The sequence below is a fragment of the Rhipicephalus microplus genome, chromosome X, assembly GCF_043290135.1.
Source record: "Rhipicephalus microplus isolate Deutch F79 chromosome X, USDA_Rmic, whole genome shotgun sequence".
NCBI classification, from domain to species: Eukaryota; Metazoa; Arthropoda; class Arachnida; order Ixodida; family Ixodidae; genus Rhipicephalus; species Rhipicephalus microplus.
In genome coordinates, this window is record NC_134710.1 from 269315649 (window position 1) to 269338574 (window position 22926).

Here is a 22926-nt window from a genome sequence, read left to right on the forward strand (position 1 = left end):
TGTAACCCTCTGATTCCGTGAAATTCAAGTTTATTCAATATGAGCTCTTTATCAAACATTCAGATGCCATAGATAAATCAGCACATATCCCAACTGCAAATTTCTTGTTTTCGAGGATGTCTTCCTTTGAGTGAAGGAGTGGTAGCTGAGATTCATCCTTGAAAAATCAGAACTTTGTGTGTTATTGTGTACATTACTGTCATGGTGTTGGGATAGCCGGCTCTAACGTAACCTACCTTCTCATATTGTGCCAAATATAAATATAAAATAAGACCTTGGGAATTCAAGGACTTTAAAACAGGGGCAGGTGACTATGCACATATATAGCCTATTGGCAGCGTTATTAGTGCCGGTTCACGGCTGGTCTGCTCACACAATGAATTTAATCACATATTAATCGTGTTATGATTTTTCTAATGAGTAGAACATGAGCAAGTACATTAAAAAACGCCTCGTAGACAGGCACGCAACATTATTCACCTTCTTTTATTGCAATGAATGAAATGCATATGTTGCTGCAGATGCTGCTTGACTGCGGGTGACAGTTATATACTCGTGCAGTGCGCAACGCGCACTTAGTTTCTAGGATGGAAACCTTGGTATTTCAGAATACGCATCCTGTGAGCAAGGGTGGTTGGCGCCATTCGAACTGAACCGACAGTTATAGACACGTGCGGGTCGCGCTGTTTGCGTGTGCTGTGTTCCGAGAACGTCTGTACATCTTGAGTTGCGCGATGGTGTGGAGCCACAGTCTACCCTTCTGTCACTCGAACATATAGGTGCAAGATGTCTTCGTGAGACACCGTTTATCGACGCTCATAGCGTGAGCCAAGCCCACAGTGGCGGTGGCACAAGCGGTTTCGCTGATATCCTTCGTTGACTTGCGCAGCTGCGGCCACTGGTCCTGGCGACAAGGTGTATGCAACCCCCTACTCTTGGCCGGGCTGTGGCAGCCCTTCAACCTCTGGGCAGTTCCTGGTTGGTGGCGGCAGTGGGTACAGGAAATCGGTCACCGGCATTCCTTCCCAGTTGCCCTGCGAGCACGCCCATGGGTTATATACGGCGCACTGCTCACACTGGTCACATCACAGTTCTTCACGCATTTGGCATACTCTCTATTAGTGCATAGCTCAGTTTTGCAGCACTGAATAATGCATCGGATACTACTACATCCATGCATGAGTTAAAGAAGGCCAAGTAGTCAAACATTACAACTGGTACTGAACTGCACCCCTAATTGCCTATAGGTGTAGATATGGAACAAAACTGCACTAGTCTTATCGTCGATGCGTCTCAACAAGGTATCATCATTTTCTTCCAATGGCCTTAATTATTATGAGCATTCATATGAGAAGACTCGTTTTCAGACCACGTGCTGGCTTAAGATTTGCATAGATCACTAAGAACAAGCTAAGTGGCTACTCGTGCCCATCGGTCTGGGCCCTCAATACGAACTATCCAGGCCGTTGTAAAGCAGTGTACTTGGTCACATTGGTCACTCGCTCATGTGTGGCTTGAAATATCAAAGTATGCTTTCCCCTTCGTGTTTCTGTATACTTACCTCAACCAGTCTATTCACATGTTGTAGACCCAATAGGAAATTGAACACCGCGCTAAGCATAACCATGCCCGGCGGGTAATAAGCAGCACACTTAATATAATAGGTATGGGTCGGCAAAAACTGTGGAGCTCACTCAGTCTCGTTCATGAATATATAGTTTGCTCTCAAGGCTCTCGATAACTCAGAATCACCTAACTTTTCCTCAACTGGACTCACTCAAACTTACACTCACTAAAATTTCTCTCCACAGCACTCCCTCGGACGGAAACTCACACGAATGATAATTCACTCGGACTTCCTCCAATTCAGGCACACTGCTTGATCGTAGTAATCGGAGTGAGTTGACTCATGAGTCTGTTAGCTTATAATAAACAATTTTCACCATGGTGTCAATGTTATTCCACGCCAATATTTCCCATAATTGGGCTCTACTTCACGCCATGTTATACAATACCTTAAAATAGGAGCTATCAGATATTGCAATTGAGAAATGACATGTTTAGTGGAAAACCTTACTCATACGAAATATCATTATCAAGAACTTTCAGTGAAAAGTGTGCAGGGGGATGTTGAGGCACCACCGCTTCCCCTCAAGTCCTGGTGCCACCCACGGCTCTGATCTATATATATTAGGCAGTGACTATGGTGGCAGGGCCCATCAACTCAGTACTATCGTTAGAGTAAGGGGGCTTGTCAGCGTAGTGTAATCGTTACTACAGTTACGGGGCCCTTCAGTGTAGCACTATCGCTAAAGTGACGGTGCCCGTCATAATAGAGATGTAGCTATAGACCCTTTTCATGAATACGCCATCTGACGGTGAGCTTTTTGTCAGTTTCGCTTTGCAAAGGAGCGTGGGATAGCTCTCGCCATCATGAGGGCATGAAAAGCGAGCCATCAAATGCGTCAGTGCTGTGATTGGGTTGGCGGCTAGTTCTCCGTATCATCCGCTAAAATAACACCTGATTCTAGCTTGAACGAGCTCCTAGTACTCTCCGATAAGCTTTCTGAGCTGCTTCCGCTGCACAATCAGCAATATTTTGTACCCTTCAACGGGTTGAACGAGCAGTTTGGCTTGTCATGACTAGCAATGCATGGATCCAGCCTGCAAGGGACACTCATCGGTGTGCCCTCCCGACGCGGTCCGCGTCCTGCAGGAACGCAAGAGGTGTCTGTGTCAGCGTCGCTGTGACACACAGCTTGCGTCGTCTGCTGCAGTGCCCTCACAATGGCGGCGGCGGACTGTAGTTCGCGTCCGCGGCACTAGGGGCGCCTTTTTTCAAATAGGGTCTATAGCGATAGACCCCGGCACCGTAAAGTAATGACTACGATGAGGGGGCCCGTCACCGTAGTGTGATGGTAAAAATGAGGAGGCCCGTCGCCGTGAATTTGTAGTCGTTTAGTCGCCACCACCTAGCTGTTGTGGTTGCTTAGTGGCTTGACGCACAGTTGGGGAAACAGTTGTGTCGTGACGCAAGTCGTCGGATCAAAATGCCGTTTAGAATGTTTTACTTTTTCTTCTTTTTTTTCAAGGTAATGCTGCAAAAAATCATGTCGCTGTCTGTGGTGGTTGTTAGACAGTCATAACATGTGGATTTCGTGGTGCAGCGTCTTGTGTCGTTGGTGCCCTACTTCAGTGCGAATCACGCTCTTTTTAATTTTCTTCCTTTACTATTGTTTCAACTATTGTTACTTGTTTTTAAATAATAATCGTGTTCATTCATCGAAGATATAACTATCAACTTTCTTTTACGTCCAACGTGGGATGATTACCTTTCCTGGTAGTTTCCTATATATACTGCACTGGGCAAGCAGATTCTGTTGAATGCGTGCAAATCAATTTTATTATCGCATTGAACAACCACCCTCAGTGGGGTTTCCGTTCCTTAGCATTGATACCGTATCTCCAACTAATAATTTCTTACACATAATGCGATGTTCCCAAATCAGTCCATTCCACGCATTTTCCATGTCGCTGTATAAAGGCGATGTATGGGCGGATGCCAGACGTTGTGCAGGTCTACATGGAATGTGTTCCAACCCTGATGGCTGTGTGGGTAGACAGTATGTTTGAGTAAGCCCCAAAACTAAAATGCATATGACTACAATACGTGTAGCTCCGACTTCGGGCCTATACTTCGGCTGAAATCACACACAGACTTATTCATGTGATTTAAGTAGGCTTCTTCAAACAAGGTCATATGCAAGTCGCTTTCACTTCATGAACGTGTGCTATTGCTACATGTAAACGTATATAGACATTCGAGCTCTCTACGGTGCTGTAGATACTCGCACGATGGTGTGCTCTCTGTGGCTGTCTTCGCATCCTGAGATGACGCTTGTCCTGCGGGAGCGAGACGTGTTCCGTATCGTTCTCGGTGATTAACATGCCAGCGCGATGAAGTCGTTGGCGTGACCGGTTGTCTGGATGCTTTAATTTGCAAATTGAAAGTGCTGGAATGGTGCGGTTGTGGGCTTTTGTAAACCTCAAGGTGCCACCCAGTCGATGAAGCGAATGCGCAATAATGAGCGTGGCTCTGGCAGCGTCGATGTATCCTGCGGTGAGGAAAGGTAGCCGCAGGAAACTTGAACTCGAGGCAGTAAAGAAAAAAAAAACAAATAAAAAATGGCAGCATATCCACGGAGTGAATGATGGAGAGTGGGGCGAAGCATTCGTCCGTCCATGCGTCCGTCTGTGTGACCGTCGATGCGTCTGTTCGTGCGCCCATCCCGGCGTTCGTTCATGCATCCGCCCCTGCGTCCGTTCATGCGTCCATCCATGCATCTGTCTGTGTGTCCGTTCGTCCATCTATTCAACACTCCAAGTCCCACCATCTCGCATCTTTTTATCATATATTCCTCATATAGAAGCACCGCCATTCAGTGGACATTCCAAGGACTAAACGAGAGGTGGCACACGCACACTTTTTTACGGCTTGCGCTTCGGGTCTACTTCCCACCTTCAACCACCTTGAGTTCATGGTATATACTAGTTCACTGTATTCATGGCACTGCGGCCCAATGCTCGCTAAACCTTTCTAAAACCAAGAAGGTTACGCCCAGCGAGTATAACGTAGCAACCTTTTCCTGTCAGATAGTGCTCAATGTGCATGCCAGTGGCTGCTAATGTGAAATGAGAGACAGGAGGGTTCAGCTTTTAATTTCTTACGGCTTGCGCTTCGTATCTGCTTCCCCCCTTTAACCACCTCGAATTCATTCATGGTATGTACTAGTTCATTGTATTCATGGCCCTGCGGCTCAACGCTCGCTAAGCCTTTCTAAAACTAAAGAGGTTACACCCAGCGAGTATAATGTAGCAACCCTTTCTTGTCCGATAGTGCTCAATGTACATGCCAATGGCTGCTAATAGGGATCGCAGCGTGCGCGTTGACTAAAAGCCGAATGCTCCTGTCTCTCATTTGCCATTAGCAGCTATTGGCATGTACATTGAGCACTATTTTTTATTGTTAAACAACGCACAGAAGAAATCTCTCACCGGCACCACCTTGGAGGTCAAATGTTATACCTATTTCGGGTATGTGCCACTGGTGGTTACGTACTACGGGAGACGCACAAGCCACGCCATAAGGAGCTTCGCCCCTAAAAATTCTCTAATCACACCAGTAGGAGCACAAATAGCAGCACTATGTTGAGGTCCGTCACAATAGGCAGCGTTGTTTAAAGGAGCCACCTCATAATTACATCATTACGGAGCTGCCTCGATGTGGTATGTGTCTGTACAGGCGATTTTAATGGTGGCAGTGAAAACTCGTTACACTTGCATTACTTGAGGGGATATCGTGGTGGGGGCAGCTCAGATTAGAATTCTACGGTAAGAGCATGCCTTTCAGCGGGCCGGGTCCGTCAGCGCGAACCTCTACTCAGCTGATCGCCCTGGTTCTCGCTCATCGCTGCACTGTAGAATGCTGCCTTTAAAATCAGCTACCTTACTCTGAACAATATCGAAAGCAGAGAAGAAAGAGAGAAAGTTCTGTTGGTCAGCGCGACTCGAACCGAAATTGCACACCAACAACGCATCATGTTGCACACCAACGTATACCCACTGCACTTCGAAAAATCAACGTGGTAGGGCTATCAACCGGCACAAACTACGCTGCGATTTTCTTGCGAAAAAAGCAAAATTATGACTCCTTGAAAGGTGTTAGGTCAATATTGACGCATTACTATAAAAATAAAATAAAAATAACAAAATGGGATTTGAACTGCTCACCTGCGGCACGACCACACCCCCAACTGCGTTTCAACTCACTGCACCACCAAAATAGCGAGACAATGGCGTCTAAAAAGGCTACAAATTTACGGAAACGGGCCTCCCCCTCCCCTTCCCTCATTTTTACCATTACACTATGGTGACGGGCCCTATCACCGTAGTCATTGCTTTTACGGTGACGGGGTCCATCGCTATAGCTGCATCGCTATTATGACGGGCCCCGTCGCTGTTACGATTTCACTACGGTGATGGGCGCCGTCACTGTAGTCACTGCCTAAATATTAAGCTGACGTGTGAACGGTAGTGTGTTGAAGTGCGTGTGAGTTGACGTGAGCATAAACGGGCACCTATATAAGGCTGGTAATCCTGAAGTTGAGTAAAGTACCATAGGTTGAGGAAAAATGAGGAGCTCACTCATACTCACTTCTGGAATATATTTTGCCCTCAGGGCTCACTCAGACTCACAAAAATTTTTCTCAAACGGACACACTCGGACTCATCATAATTTTTTTCAGCCAGATTTACTCGGGCTCACTCACCAAATATAACTCACCCGAACTCACTCAGACTCGTGGCTCGATCCGAGTCTGAGTTAGCCCGACTGAGTGGACTCGTGAGCTACGGGGGCATTTTTGTGGGGAAGAAACATTTCGTAGGCTTAGAAAGGGCTTATACTCAGTTCACAGTTATCAACGTCGCCATGAAGGCACCATCTTCCGTGACTCAATGCATCACACGTTCATGATTTATGAACTGTATACAGTCAATCTGCGATAACTTATGTGTCGTTCCACGCCAAGCAAAATAGAATTTAGCATCTTTTAATTGAATTTCACTATATAAGAAACCATGGCACATGTGCTGGCCTTTCGCACTTTATCACTGTATCATGTAGCGCTGTACATTCAGCACTGTATGATGTAGTACTCTGTACGTGACCTTGTTATGCGAAAGCGCGCACTGAGCTCTATAGGGAACCTGCGCTGGAGTTTTCACGGCCACCCTGGCGGTGAGAACGCGCACTTCTCAGCTGCTCCCGCAGACGAAAGTGGCGGCTGCTAGAGGCGGTGCGTGCGCGCATCACCGTAACAAAACCAAAGGGCGCTGGCGGTACTGCTGCGTATTGAAGTGCAACAATATGTAAAAAGGGGGAGGGCGTATAGAGGAAAGGGAGGATGTGGAAAAATGAAGCGGCGTTGCATTCAAGCGCTCGGGAGAGCGAAATTCTGCTGTCGCTCTCCTGTCTAGTGCTGTCGGGCTCGTTTCGAAACCAAACGGCGCGCGTCTGCTATATTTATTCGATAGTGAAGACAGCCACCAGTGGAAACGAGGGCCAAACAGTCGAGTTTAAACGGCGTTTTGCCGGAAATGAAACGAGTGAGTTATGCACAATGCGGCATATGTAAACTACTTTTTAATCTGGCCCACTGAGCGTCGAGTCGTGCACTTCAGAACTAACAAAGTGTCCATGCGTCCGTCCATCTGACCACCACAACCAAACTCCATCTGATGCCACCAAGTGAAGTGAATGATACGATAGGCAGGTAGTCTCACTCTTCTTTTTTTTACGTGTAAACAGTTGCGTGTAAAGGAAAGCTGCTTTGTCCACAAGCCTTGTGCGTGGCCATGGTCACCTATGCCTCTGAGCTGTTATAAAAGATACTCTCGCGGTGAACACTCGATGCCGAGATGAGTCTGTTTAACTTAATTTGTGCAAAAGTAAGGGCTCTTGTTACTAACAAAGCAGCGGACTACTCGAAGCTTAGATTTCTGAAATCAGGCGATGCGGTAAGAGTTTTTCTCACTGACTGCCATGGCTAAGTAACATCGGAGTTAATGCCTTGCTAGAGAAGTATCAAATGTCTTCGATTTTTACTCGTTGTTTAGTTCGCCTAACACCCAGTTTCAGTGTTTCCGCGTGCCTGTGTCATTCTGAAATGAAGGTGTCATTCTGAAATGAAGGTGTCTGTTCAACATCGATAATTGTTAGGCTTTCATGCACCAAACAAGATATTGTTGTGGGGTATGCTGTAGTGTGCGTATCAAGATTGTGACCACTCGGGGTTCTCCGAGGCGCACTTATATCTACGGGTGTCTCCTTTTCATATTTCTCTCCCACCGAAGTGCGGCCGCCGTGGTCGCTAATCTACCCCGTGCCCTTAAGAATAGCAGCGCGACACCACGCGTGCCACGCTGCCACGGTGGTTTGCTTGATCAACGTCCCTGTGCATACATACCGTGGACAGCGCGTACGAATTATGCCAAAAAAAAAAAAAAATTGACGCAGCTACCACTTACTCTGCTTTAGTTTTTGTTTTGTTTTACTGCAGATTTTGGCAGCGTGGTATTGTAGCAGCACAGACTTATCAATGGGGGCATGTCAGCCAGCACTAGCATTAGCCCGAAACCTAGTACGCAACCAGAAAATGAGGACGAGGGAGCTGCCATCACGGCACAACACTGTCCATTTGATACTATATGCATAAACGCAGTCCACTTGCAGGGCTTCTCTCCGTGTTTCAGTGGTTTTTATGTGAGAGTATCCTTCGGGCAAAGTTATTTTTCTAAACCACAGTGCAGTATTACTGGCGCTATGCCTTTTCGAGCTGCTCGTTCCAAAATGAAGCACGGCAGCGGCGCACGAGCGTGCTCTCGGAGTGGTACACTGCGGCCAGTCGTCTGGGCGCGAGCTGCTGAGTTGCGCCGCGACTCTCCGCCAGGTGCTCTTTTTCGGCGCGCCACCTATCCAGTGCTGGTGCCCCATAAAAACCAAAGCAATGCTTCGTAGCCCTATAACTTTGAACAGACAGCGCCATCTCTGGCATAAAAATAAAAATTCGGGACGCACGTCGCGCGTTTTCCCTTCATTCCACCGTGCTGCCGCTCCCTTACGTGCAAGTGCAGGGCTCTCGCACTGCACCTGGAGTGAAGAGCACTGCTTGAAAAAAAAAAAACTCCCAGCAGGACAGGTATTTAGAAAGAGCGAATGTAGTCAAATCAGAAAAAGTTCGTTATCACGTTTACGTTGTGGAGCAGACGACAACGACGCCCGACGTAACGCGAAATGCATCTCCGAAGTCCACGACGTTATCGTGTACGAGATGTAGAGGTAAGGATTATTCAGTAATGCGTTAAATATACCTAATGGTCTATATGAAATCCGAAATGAAGCCACACACGTGATCGGTGTTCTACATTGTCGGCAACGAAAGTTACGTGACCGTTGTTTAGATGTGCATACTGACAGTATAGCAGACGCGTAGTGCTGTGAACGAACGTGGCATATGAAACGGAAACAAAGATGACACGGCCATAGCACTAAAAAGCTCGATAAGGTTAGAGCTGTGTCCTCCGTGCCACTGGAGCATCAACTGCTGACTTAGCCGCGAGGCGGCTAGTAAAGTTGAACTGCTACCCTCGTTTTTTTTTCCTTTTCGATTCTCGCGTCGTGCTTGCACCCCCATGTTATGAGAATATCGACTGCACAGGTGTATTAGGCCTGCTGTGCGAACACGGCTCAGCGTGAGAGGTGCCGAATTTCGGGCACGATGTGATATCTGGAGTGCGACGAGGTCACGCAGTTAGCGCACACGCGAACGTACACACACTGAAAGCACATTACGGAGCCTGTCACACATACACGCAGCGCACGTGAAAGAAAACCACAGATCTCTGAATGCATTAAATGCCAGTTCGAGTCAGCGGCTCGAATAAATACCATCAATATGAAGCGACAAAAATAGAACAAACCAGCAAGGCGATGTCAAAGTTTGCTGAAAATACACGGACATTCGTTCCGTTGCGACAATGCAGCCTTCCCGATGCGTGAATTTCCGGCGGCGAAGCTTTGACGATTTGCGCAGTTCACTTGAAAGCAACCAATAACACAACGCCAACCACGGTATGAATTATGCGAGTGTGAACATCCAACACCGACAGCTACGTTTCAGAAACACAAAAACGAAAACACAAAGTTGTTTCTACGTACAACCATTACTGGACTTTCACAATGCGAGGAGACAGCGAGCTATCATTAGTTCAGTCGTTCCATGAACGCGCCGTGTTACGCACTGATTCATGCAGCCGAAACAAATGATTTCAAGCCAATTGATACAAAACAGAAGGCGAGACAGACCTAGAACTTAATTTTTTTTAACTGCAGTGATCCACGGTTGTTTCCTTTCTCTCTCTTACGACATGTCCGGCAACCGATAGTTTTACAGGTGGATCGCGTGTCTTGGTACTGTGTGCACTCTCGTGGCACAGAACAATACTTCGGACCTCGCTGACATGAGATCTCTTCTGCCAGAAAAGCGAGCGTCTTGTTCCAGCGAACCAAGCTGATGGCACGGCGCCCAAGTTATAGAATGCGTGCCGCACGTGCTCCCGCTGCGGTGAACGATATGATGACGATGCGGCCAACCCTTTGAATCGGGTGGGCGTAAGGAAAGAAACACTTTATTGGGCGAGTGAATTTGGGTCCTTTATAAACTCTGGGTCCCCCCACGATCATGAATCACATTGCGCGTATGTGTCCAGACCATGCAGGACCAGGGCACTGGTACCTCGGTTCACACTACCACCGGGCGTGTTGATGATTGGTCTGAAAGAACTCGATGAGGCTATTTCTCTATGTGATAAAGAGAACGAGTGCCGTGGGTGGTGCAGACAAGGTCATCAGCTTAATTGGTCTTTTGCGCTCCGATTACCTGACTTCACACCAATTTATCTCGCAGAATTCCTGGCTATTACATTGGCTCTTCGAAAACTAAATTATCAGCAATCAAAAGCTATTATTATTTCGGATGCTTTGTCTGTATGTAAACATCTAACGTCCGCAAAGAAGTCTCTCTCCTCTTCTCAGGATATTTTGGTCTCTCGTACCGCATAGCCTATCAGAAGTTCGGTTTATTTGGGTCCCCGGGCATGCTGGAATTAAACTAAATGAAATTGCTGATTCGCTCATTTCGGCATCTTCAAATTTCCCGGTGGTGCTAGTAGCTCCACAGTTTCCTTTTATTACTGCCGAACGATTCAAACGCCTGTTAATTTTAAAAATGAACGAAACGTCGCTTCTACAATCTGAAGAATTTCGGCACTTGCAGTTCACATGGAACACCACAAAATGCCTTTCCCGTCAATGTGAGGTGACCCTCACAAGCTTTCGCTGTAGAGTTCCTCTGTTAAATTTTTATCTCAACAAATCAGGATTTTCATTAACTAACCTATGTGTAGTTTGCAATCAACCGGAAACAATAGATCACTTTCTTCTCACATGCCGCCGCTTCGCCTCACTGCGCCGAATAATCCTTGAAAGACCGATTGGTATGCTCGGATTGCCAGTCAATACATCCACCCTATTATCGTTTGGAGCCAGTCAGTTGGGTGTGGGCCACAGTGCTATTCTGTCAGCGCTGCAAAAATTCATTCAGGCAACCGAAAGGATACGCTGCTAGTGGTACTGCCAGATATATCCAATTCTTTCTCCCCCTTCCTCATTCTTGTTAATTTGTTTTATATATTCTGGTTTATCGCATTCTTCTTTGATGTTTTTTCAAAGGAACATTATTATTGTTCCTATCTAATTTCTCTTTATTATTTTTAGCAAGCGTTGTAAAAAATGATCTATTATGAGGTACAGTGTGGCCAATCCCCCATGTGGGTATGAGCCAAGATCTCCTAGGAGACAAGACAAGACAAGACAAGGTGTTGAACGTATAAAGCTGCAACGGTGGCTGCTTTGTACGCCTTCATCTTGCAATATGCTGCCAGGTATGATACGTGCCGAAAAAGAATTGAGGAAACTTTTTTTTTCAGTCCATGTCATACCTGGTAGCGCATTACAAGATGAACAGTTGTGCGACATAGTGCATTGATACGGGGGTGCGTTTCACAACAGTCGCTCATGCAGAGCCATGCTTCCCCGGTTGCCTCCCTCCTCCGCCTCGGCACCTTCCTCTTGCTCCAATCACTGCTACACTCATGCATTCTGTGATGCGCTCGCTCCCTTTCATCCTACGCTGTGTCAATCACTCATTCGGTTACACGCATGACGTGGGACGTACGAACGTTCGCTTAAGAGCTCTTAAAGAATTTCCTTTCTCCCACGGCTATGAGCACGAGGTCAGCCATCTTGTCCGGGGCAACACGAAAAGCGAGCTAGTTAATTCCTTAATGTTAGCAGTGCTACGAAGATAAGGGCACAAGTCACATAAACAATACAAGCTGCAATACAAGCCACCTGCCAACTGCTTATCAAGGAGACATAAGGACTTGAAGTTCGCAGCCAGAATCTCAATCAAAGCCACAAAGTGGCAGTGTACACGCCTTGTTACCGCTATCACATCGGCTGAAGAAGATAGCTCAGCGATTTGGGCTCAAAGTGGTTTTTTTCCGCGAGTACAGCAATTTTACCAGGATATATGTTCGATCGGAAACAGGCTTGACAACGTCGTGACACGTGATTGCACTATTGATCTCAGTGTGAGGTTCGTGTCTTGTAGAACCAACGCTGTGTATTTCATCCTTCTGTCGTGTGGACGTGCTTACGTTGGCTAGACAGGCCGATGTGCGAACATACGTCTAAGGGAGCACCAGTCACCAGTGCCGATGGCAAGTGACGGAGATCTTTTAGAGACACCGCGATGGAACCACATGGGAACTGGCGAAAGCTTATTACTAGAGACCGGATTATAGGCAAATGCCTATTTTGTTTCTTGCACTCCCATCGTGCCATTTTTATATATGAGCATGAATTAGAGGTTAAGAAGGGCTTTCATGGTGTTTTTATAGTGCCTATAAAGCCAATTGGTTGTTTGTGCCTAAATGCCTATGAGTGCCTATAATTGCCTATTTTTCAAATGAGCGCGTATATAAGCGCTATTCAAGCCCAAATTTTGTTTTCGAGCGTGGTGTGAAACCGTTATTCATGTAAAAATGGCAGCATTGATATTTCCAGACACTATAAGGTTCAACGAGGACAAAGCTCACATGTTGCGAGCGATTAAAGGAGGAGCATGACGAGTGTAAAAGATGGTATTTCTGCAGCCCTAAGTGGAAGAATGTCTCAGCGTCGGCAGGGGAAGGAGGAGAGAGTATTAAGGATGGGGTAAGCAAAATAAAACTGACGTCTGTGGCCGAGGACAGGGCGACCCCCTTCTACAAATAGCTGTCCAATGCCCTGAAGGAACTGAAGAATTCCTCTGAAAACCTGGGTTTTGCGGTGGGGAAAGAAGAACAAGTTTTTCTGGGCAGCTGCGGGTAGCTGGAGAACGAATGAAAAACCATGGAAAACCACTCATGGAATGCTCTTGTTGATTAAGTGGGGGCGAAGGTCACGAAATTATTGCACTTTTAGATGCGGAGCATCTTATACTCGCGCCTTGTAGTGCGCCGTCCGCGCCGTCCGCACCGCTTCTCGAACATTTGACAGCTGACGCGCGCGCATGCGCCGTCGCGCCGTCGCCCACTCTTCCACCATCTGTGCATCCCTTCCTCCTCTACACACCGCGCGCGCTTCACTCCTCCACCATCTGTGCACCCTTCCTCCTCTACACACCGCGTTCGACATCTACAATTCTCCTGATTCTCCAGTGGACGCGCATGTGGCGTCGCGCTTCGAGAACATTCAACAGCTGACAGTGCATGCGCCGTCGTGCTGTATATATACTCAAGGTCGGCGCTCGCTCGCTCAGTTGCCGCTCGTCGGTTGGTTTGTACGGCGCGTCGACGTCCAAGGTCGCGGTGAAATGAATTCCAACGAATCCACAAACACAATGATCAACGTCCCTTCGACCAGCGCCGCCCTTTCGCATACGTGTGTACGTGTTCACTCATTTAACACCCCCTCCTACAACCACGTTAACCAATTTAGCCATCGACCCAAGTAAGTCGCAATTTAACACCCCATTTCACAACCACGTTAACCAATTTAGCCATCGACCCAAGTAAGTCGCACTTTAACACCCCGTTAACCAATTATATGGTCCGCATCCTCCTCAGTGTTCCCCCGAGGGAAGCTGCGGGCAATTTTTTACATTGAAGCCTGAGACAGGTGCCGGCATGTTTACGATCAACGGTACATTTAGCATGCATTCACCATATGATTAAGTATGCTTGTTCTGTACGAGATCCCTTGTCATATGTCTTGACAGTGACAAAGTGACAAAAATGACAAACAAACATCAAATTGACAAGCAAGTGACAAACATGAAAAAATACTGAACATGCAGTACTTCAAGGTTTGTCCTAAGCCATTATTCAAAAATGACAGCTGTAACAATATAAAAATTAACTAGTATGAGAATTACTATCATGGCGTCGAATTAAACTGTGGCTAAAACTCTTAGGTCAAGCATTTCATGCTAAACTCACATTCGAAAATGAATGTACCTAAACAGTCCTCTTCGCGCTATGGTAAATCAGATTTTAGAATGTCGTATACAATATATCTTTCTAATAATTTGTTTTTTGTTACTTTCATGACAGAATAAAATGAAATATAAAGAGATCAAAGTGTGTTGTGTCAATGAAGGCGTGTTTTCTTTGACATTATAACCCATCTGCTGCAGCGCCTTCAGGTAAAAATTGTGATGTGCACGAGGCTATTGTTTGGCTTCCATTTACTTCTTAAGCGTCTCTCTCTAGGGGACATGATGAGTTGTAGTTAGACACTACACGTTCTTGCGTGCCCAATGAAAAGCATTCTACTATGGTGATTTTTTTTAAAAATTGGTTCGCTACGAGCCATCAAAGCATGATGCGAAGAAGCAAGCTTGAATCCCTTGCCTCTCGTCCTCAGTAGCCATTGTGAGCTCTATTGCTTCCCCGTTTTCTTCGGTATCGGGGCTGGAGAATCAGATGACGCATACGTCCAAGAACAACATGCGGAAGCAAGGTCACGCTCGCATGACGTGCCCCAGCCTACTCATGCGCGTACGCCATCGATGTTGTGTCTATTTGACGTTCTCTGGTAGTGCGGCGATGGCGCAGTGGTTAGAGCATCCGCCTCGCATGCAAGAGGTCCGTGGTTCAAATCCCGGTGCCGCGCAGTTCCCAACCAGATTAAAAAAAAATCCGCGTGTTGATGGAACTGCATTAAGAGGCCTGGGGTGCGGCCTCACCGGTAACCACCGCCGGGAACGCACTCCCTCACCAGAGAAGGATTGGCCACCCTGGTGCAGTATCTGGCCACTACCTCCCACATGCATACGTCAAATACCTCACGGCCTTCAGTCCCCAGCAGCTGCGAAGCAACTGACCACGGCAGTGGTCAGATCTGCAACGCAGCAGAGGGTGCTAAGAATCTCTGGATCCGGACAGGCCGCCATTGGAACCTGACCTTGGCAACGTTTAACGCTAGAACCTTATCTAGTGAAGGAAGTCTAGCTGTACTATTAGAGGAGCTAGAGGGTGTTAAATGGGATATAATAAGGCTCAGTGAGGTTAGGAGGACAGATGAGGCCTATACGGTGCTACAGAATGGGCACGTCCTTTGCTATCGGGGCTTGGCAGACAGAAGAGAACTGGGAGTGGGGCTCCTAACTCGCAGAAACATAGCTGGCAACATAGAGGAATACTATAGCATTAATGAAAGGGTGGTAGGTATCGTAATTAAACTGAATAAAAGATACAAGATGAAGGTAGTACAGGCTTACGCGCCCACATCCAGCCATGATGACGCTTCAGTTGAAAGCTTCTATGAAGACGTGGAATCGGCAATGAGTAAGGTAAAAACACAGTATACTATAGTGATGGGCAACTTTAATGCAAAGGTAGGGAAGAAGCAGGCTTGAGACCAGGCAGTAGGAGATTATGGCATCGGTACTAGAAACCGCTAGAGGAGAGCTACTAGTAGAATTCGCAGAACGCAATAATTTACGGATCTTGAATACCTTCTACCGAAAACGCGAAAACCGCAAGTGGACATGGAGGAGCCCCAATGGCGAAAATAAGAACGAAATAGACTTTATAATGAGTGCACACCCAGGAATCGTGCAGGATGTGGAAGTGGTTGGCAAGGTACAATGCAGTGACCATAGAATGGTGCGGTCTCGAATTCGCCTAGACTTGAAGAAGGAACGACAGAAACTGATACGCAAGAACACAATCAATGAACTCGCACTGAGAGGGAAAGTACAGGAATTCAGAGTGTCGCTGCAGAACCGGTACTCGGCTCTTAGTGAGGAAACCAACCTTAGCGTAGATGCAATGAATGATAATCTGACGAGTATCATTACGGAGTGTGCAGTGGAAGTTGGAGGCAGGGTAGTTAGACAGGACACTGGAAAGCTTTCCCAGGAAACAAAGAACCTAATTAAGAAGCGTAAAATCATGAAAGTGTCAAGTACAACCGACAAAATAGAACTGGCAGAGCTTTCGAAGTTGATTAATAGACGTAAGGCATGCGATGTAAGAAGGTATAACATGGAGAGAATTGAACACGCTCTGAAAAACGGAGGAAGCGTCAAAGCAGTGAAGAGGAAAGTTGGAATAGGCAAAAGTCGGATGTATGCACTAAGAGACAAAGAAGGCAAAATAACTACCAATATAGATAGGATAGTTAAAATAGCGGAGGAGTTTTACAGAGATCTGTACAGTAGCCGAGACAACCACGACCTTAATACTATAAGAACTAGCAGTAACCCAGATGACACCCCACCAGTAATGATAGAAGAAGTCAGAAAAGCTTTGGAGAGCATGCAAAGAGGCAAAGCTGCTGGTGAGGATCAGGTAACATCAGATCTGCTGAAAGATGGAGGACAGATTGTGTTAAAAAAACTAGCCACCCTGTTTACGAGGTGTTTCCTGACGGGAAGAGTACCAGAGTCTTCGAAGAACGCTAACATCATCTTAATACATAAAAAAGGAGATGACAAGGACTTGAAGAATTACAGGCCAATCAGCCTGCTCTCTGTAGTATACAAGCTATTTACAAAAGTGATTGCAAACAGAGTAAAGAAAACATTAGAATTCAATCAACCAAAGGAACAAGCAGGATTTCGAACAGGCTACTCAACTATTGACCACATTCATACTATCAATCAGGTAATAGAGAAATGCTCAGAGTATAACCAACCACTATACATAGCCTTCATAGATTACGAGAAGGCGTTTGATTCAGTAGAAATATCAGCCGTCATGCAGACACTGCGGAATCAGGGCGTAGATGAAGTATATATAAACATTCTGGAAGAAATCTACAGGGGATCAACTGCTACCATAGTGCTTCATAAGGAAAGCAACAGAATACCAATCAAGAAGGGTGTAAGGCAGGGGGACACAATCTTCCCAATGCTATTTACCGCGTGCTTACACGAGGTTTTCAGAAGCCTAGAATGGGAACAGTTAGGGATAAGAGTTAAAGGAGAGTACCTTAGTAACCTGCGCTTCGCCGATGACATTGCATTGCTGAGTAATTCAGGGGACGAATGGCAACTCATGATTACGGAGTTAGACAAGGAGAGCAGAAAGGTGGGTGTTAAAATTAATCTGCAGAAAACAAAAGTAATGTACAACAACCTCGGAGAGGAGCAGCGCTTCAAGATAGGTAATAGTGCACTTGAAGTTGTAAAAGACTATGTCTACTTAGGGCAGGTAATAACCGCTGAGCCGAACCACGAGATTGAAGTAACTAGAAGAATAAGCATGGGGTGGAGCACATTCGGCAAGCACACTCAAATTATGATAGGTAGATTGCCGCTATCCCTCAAGAGGAAGGTATATAACAGCTGTATCTTGCCGGTACTTAGCTATGGAGCAGAAACCTGGAGTCTTACAAAGAGGGTTCAGCTTAAATTGAGGACGACGCAGCGAGCAATGGAAAGAAAAATGGTAGGTGTAACCTTAAGAGACAAGAAGAGAGCAGAGTGGATTAGGGAACAAACGGGGGTTAAGGATATCATAGTTGAAATAAAGAAGAGGAAATGGACATGGGCCGGGCATGTGGCGCGTAGACAGGATAACCGCTGATCTTTAAGGGTAACTAAATAGATTCCCAGAGAAGGGAAGCGGGTTAGGGGGAGACAGAAGGTTAGGTGGGCAGATGAGATTAAGAAGTTTGCGGGTATAAATTGGCAGCAGCAAGCACAGGACCGGGTTAACTGGCGGAACATAGGAGAGGTCTTTGTCCTGCAGTGGACGTAGTCAGGCTGATGATGATGATGATCATGATGATGATGATGATGATGTTGTGCATTACCAGTTTTTGTGGGATGGATCAGTCAGTGCGTGTACTTTAGGAGAGGCTGGCAAGGTTCATATATTGTGACCGCTATACGCCACGTCACACCGCTGAAACTGCGTTCAGAGACGACGCACCAAACAGAAGCTAAGCGTTTCCAACGTTGGCGAAGGCACGATGCAGGAACTACGAGGAGACTAACGCAAGCGAAACGGGGTTGTAATAGTAGTAGTGGTAGTGGTAGTATTGGTAGTAGTAGTAGTGGTAGTATGAGTGGTTTTACGTAAGAAAAAAACAACACAATATGAATATGAGGGACGCCGTTGAGGAGGTCTCCGGAAATTTTGACCAACTGGTGTTCTTTAATGTGCACTGGCACTGCACAGTATACGGGCATCTACTCTTTTCATACCTATCTGAATGTGACCGCCGCGGCCACAATTGAACTTGCGGCATCCGGGTCAGCAGCGGAGCACCCTATAGCGGCTGCTCCACCAAGGTGGACGCTAAACGAGGGCTGATTAGTGAATAGCATCTAGAGGCTGTTCAAAACAAAAATAAAAATAAGAACTAGCTGAGATTTCGTGTGCACGTTTTATTATTTTTTTCAGCGTTCATTCATTACACTGATTTTGAAAGGGCAGTGCAAAGACACAGGGAAAAGAAAGACACGGGGACAAAGAGTGCTGTTTTTCTTTTCCCTTTGTTTTTGTGCTTCCCTTTCAAAATGATATGAAGCAGCTAGACCAAATCAAAGTACTCTTAATTCATGCTACATAAGACAACACACAAATTGCACATGCCAAGTAAAATAATGTCACGTGCAACACTCCAAGGAGGTACCTTTATTCTTTTTTCTTTATTCGGTGAGTGCCCCGCTTTGCTCAAAAAGGCGTTACAGCAGGGGGGTTACAGACTGGAATAAAACAATTCTTCGTTTATACAGCACACTTGCTTGTCTTGCAGCCGGTTCCTATCTCTAATGTTCATCACAAAAAAGGAATTATAAAACATGGTCGTTCTTGCACGATACTCTTTCACTTTGCGTCGGTGGCCATGTCGACTAGATATGTAACTGGGTTCACTGAAATAGTTATGACGGTCAATCCCAGTCCGCCCATGAAAAACAGAAAAGAAAAACTTCAAACGCAGTTTTTTCCTGCGTAAAGAAAGCAATTCCCAACCCAATTCAGCTTTCATAGCACTGAAGCTGTCTCTCCGGTCGTACCGCCCTAAAACAAACCGCGCAGCTCTGTTTTGTATTTTATCAAGCTTATCAATCAAGTTCGCCTGCATCGGGTCCCACACAGGACATGTGTATTCCAAAATCGGTCTAATACATGTGAGATAGGCTGTATTTTTTAATGTTCGGGGTGCCAATCTTAGGTTTCTCTGAATGAAGTTTAGAGCCCTTGCCGCTTTGCCAGCAAAGTGATCAACATTGGCATTCCATGAGCAGTCATGCGACAAAGCAACGCCAAGATATTTGAATGTTGGTTCGGTAATAACAGTATGCGTATCTATGGTGTACGCCGTTACTATTGGTTTCTTTTTTTTGGAAACACGCATATGAACGCACTTTTTGGGGTTTAGCGTCATTTGCCACTTCTGGCACCACTGTACAATACAATCCAAACCGTTCTGCAAATAAGCACAGTCACCTTCGTTCTGAACCTGTCGATATATCACACAATCGTCGGCAAATAAACGCATGCGCGACGAAATACCCACAGAAATATCATTTACAAAAATAAGAAATAAGGGAGGCCCAAGGACAGAGCCTTGGGGCACGCCTGATGTAACGTTAACATAGGATGAACACTTCCCATTTAAAGAACGCATTGACGCCCGTTCAGCAAGTAATTGGTTATCCAGATGAACACATTTGGGTCGAAATTTAGAGTCTGTAATTTAGCCAGGAGAAGGGAGTGTGACACGGTGTCAAAGGCCTTTCGAAAATCTAAAAACACACAATCTGTTTGCCCACCTTTATCAACGTTGGAAGCCAGCTCGTGAAAGAACTCTACAAGTTGCGTCGTACAAGAAATACCTTTACGAAAACCGTGCTGCTCATTTATTAATACATTATTAGCAGTAAGATGGGTCAATATGTGCTTGAATAATATGTGCTCGAAAATTTTGCATGCCACTGACGTCAATGAAATGGGTCGGTAATTTGTTACATCTTTTTTTGAGCCACCCTTATGAACCGGAACAACATGAGAAATTTTCCAATCTTCGGGTAGAGTTCCCGTTCAAAGGGATTTTGAATAAATTATATAAAGGTAAAGGGAAATTGGCAGTGCACATCGCTTTAGAATACGAGGAGAGATGCCATCAGGACCAACTGCTTTGGATTCATCTTAGTTTTCTAGAAGAGAACATATGCCATGGACACTCAGTTCTACCGGTGGCATCGGCGGAATCGTGGTTGGGTGTGGTTTTAAAGGAACGTCAAGCTTGGGCAAGAACACAGACTGGAAATATTTGTTTAAACAGGTAGCTTTTGCTTCCTCATCAACTACAACCATATTATTAAAGTTTAGTTCAGCCACTCCAACATGATCAGACACACACTCTTTGATATAATGCGAGAAACACTCTGAATTAGTTTTCATTTTATTGCTGAGCCCTTCGAAATATTTCGTTTTTGCGCTTTCCACACATGATTTATACTGCTCCGTTAATGCTTGTAATTCTTTCACGTGGTCACTGCTTCCAGATTTCTTTAATTTACCAAAAACCCGTCGCCTTTTCCGGATTAATCTCAAAATACCGGACGTCATCTATGGCTTCTTGCGTTTACGAAGCTTTCCGGCTTGTTTCGCAGGTATATACTTATCTACGAGTGCTAACAACTTGTCCTTAAAGCTAAGCCATAAATCATTCATACTGTAGTGTTCAGCTAGGCATTCAAACACGGGCAAATAATCTTCTAGCTTTTCGACTATTCTTGTGTAGTCACCCCTACTGAACAGAAAAACCTTTCTTGCCGCACTATTTGAGGTGTTTTTACATTCTTTTTTGATTTCTGCAACAACAGCCATGTGGTCGCTGATTCCTGGAATAACATTGACATTATTCACCAAACTGGGTGAATTTGAGAACACAAGGTCAAGAAGGTTATTATTTCTAGTTGGGCAAGTAACAAACTGGGTAAGGCCGTAGTTGTCTATTATATTTTTCATTTCTATGTTTGCGCGGCACCCAGTGCCTCGTACGCATATTCCATCATGCCATTCTAAGTCTGGCAAATTGAAATGACCAGCAAGAAGGAATGTTCGGTTTGAAACTTCCGAGATAATCTCATTTAACGACTGAATTGTTTTGTTGTCCGAGTTTGGGGGTCGATAAAATGCACCTACAGCGAATGAAGAATTATCATCTAGGTTAATCGTGCACCAAACAGATTCAATATCACACTGAATGTCGAGGGCAGCAGATTTCAAAGAACTTCGCACAAGTAAGAATACACCACCCCCATGGCTTGGTCTATTTTTGCGGTACGCGACAAAGTCACTTGGAAATCACCCTTTAAAATGCAGGATATAATAAGAAGGCAGAGCATTTTTTGTGTGTTCTTATAGATACAGCTAGCTTTCAACGAAGTTCTGGTCAAGAGCGTACAGTATGCGACGTCAGCCCACCAAGGTCAACGTAAAGAGCGACGTAAAAACAGGACCATTCCTTGTTGTACGTCCCTCCTTAGACCTTAAGGCGCAGGCCCATGAGAAGGGCAGATGCATTCATTAGAAATTGAGCATTTTTCCGCGACTTGTAATTTTTAAAATCTTAACAGGAGTGATCCGGAGTGCGCAGTGCACTATTACGCTTGGAAGCTCGAAATGCTCAAACCTAGTGAGGGGTTCTTCATGGTGTTCACCGATAGGAGAGAAATTGGTCCTACGCGATTAGACCTAGCATGCCTCTCTTCTGGGGTATCAGTGGTCTGGTTATTTGCTCCTGCGCTGCCCTTCCCAGTCATAGCGAAACGGAAGAGACACATGAGAGTGTTAATTGAATGGTGGACACTTGACGCACAATGCTAAACAACAAAACGAAAGAAAACATACTGCGAATCACGCGGGAAATGCATGCCTATATTCAGTCGCTGGTACCTTTCTGCTTTTTTAAATATAATTTTTTTTGTTTCATGCCGTAGATACAAGTCACCGACGTCGTTGTTTTGGGATAATTCAGTTTTTGTAGAAATTCATTGTGCCTGTAAATATGATTTTGAGGGCCTAAACTGGTGTTTTACCTGCTTGTCTTTGGCACCTGAAACACACTTATTTAGTGCCAAAAAATCGGGCCTCTAGGTATAACATGTACACTCGGGCGTCCCTATGTATAAACAATCCATCTTTGGCCATGTCGGCACAAAAAAAAAAAAACCTACAGGGGAGAGGAGGTAGCTCATTTGGGGGGGGGGGTCGTGTTTATTTGACATGCGTATTCATATTCCGGTTTTTGTTTTGCTTTGTCCATGGTGAGCACGTGCGGGTTGCTGGGTCGAGTTAGGGCATTCCTTTTTTTTTTCGAGCAATACGCTTTTTAGTTGAGGTTACACTGTGTTTGTGAGTGAAAAGCACCCATGTCGTTGCCTTTCTAGTCGTTGTCTTCGTAGTGCTTCTATAATTTAAAGCTTGTCCCGGGCCTTTTCGATGATTAGCCTACATGTTTACGTTTACAGTGTGTATTATTTCGCGTATCGAATGATGCACAGTTGTGCAGACACGGTGACACAGATTTCACATTCCTGTCATTGGACGGTCCCTTCGTCGCATCTCGACGACGTGGGTGGTGGAACGATAGCATCTGTGAAGGCTAGAGGACACTTTTATAACGCTTTCTAAAACAATCAGGGTGTTTCCGCACATTAGTAAATATAAGCGATCGGGCTTAACTGACCCATTGGTGAATGAGTGCAGTATTACGTCAGTTTGGGTGAACGT

The 22926-nt window shown here is 45.6% G+C and overlaps 1 protein-coding gene across 1 annotated transcript in view; it reads right to left on the reverse strand.

Moving 5' to 3' along the window:
- Positions 1-457: 457 nt before the first annotated feature.
- Tbh (Tyramine beta hydroxylase) overlaps positions 458-22926 on the reverse strand; it is a 101478-nt gene continuing 79009 nt past the window's right edge. The window contains exon 12 of the mRNA XM_037414043.2: positions 458-1034. Coding sequence (XP_037269940.2) covers positions 930-1034 — 105 coding nt within the window. The 3' untranslated portion in view covers positions 458-929. The remainder of the gene's footprint in view (positions 1035-22926) is intronic.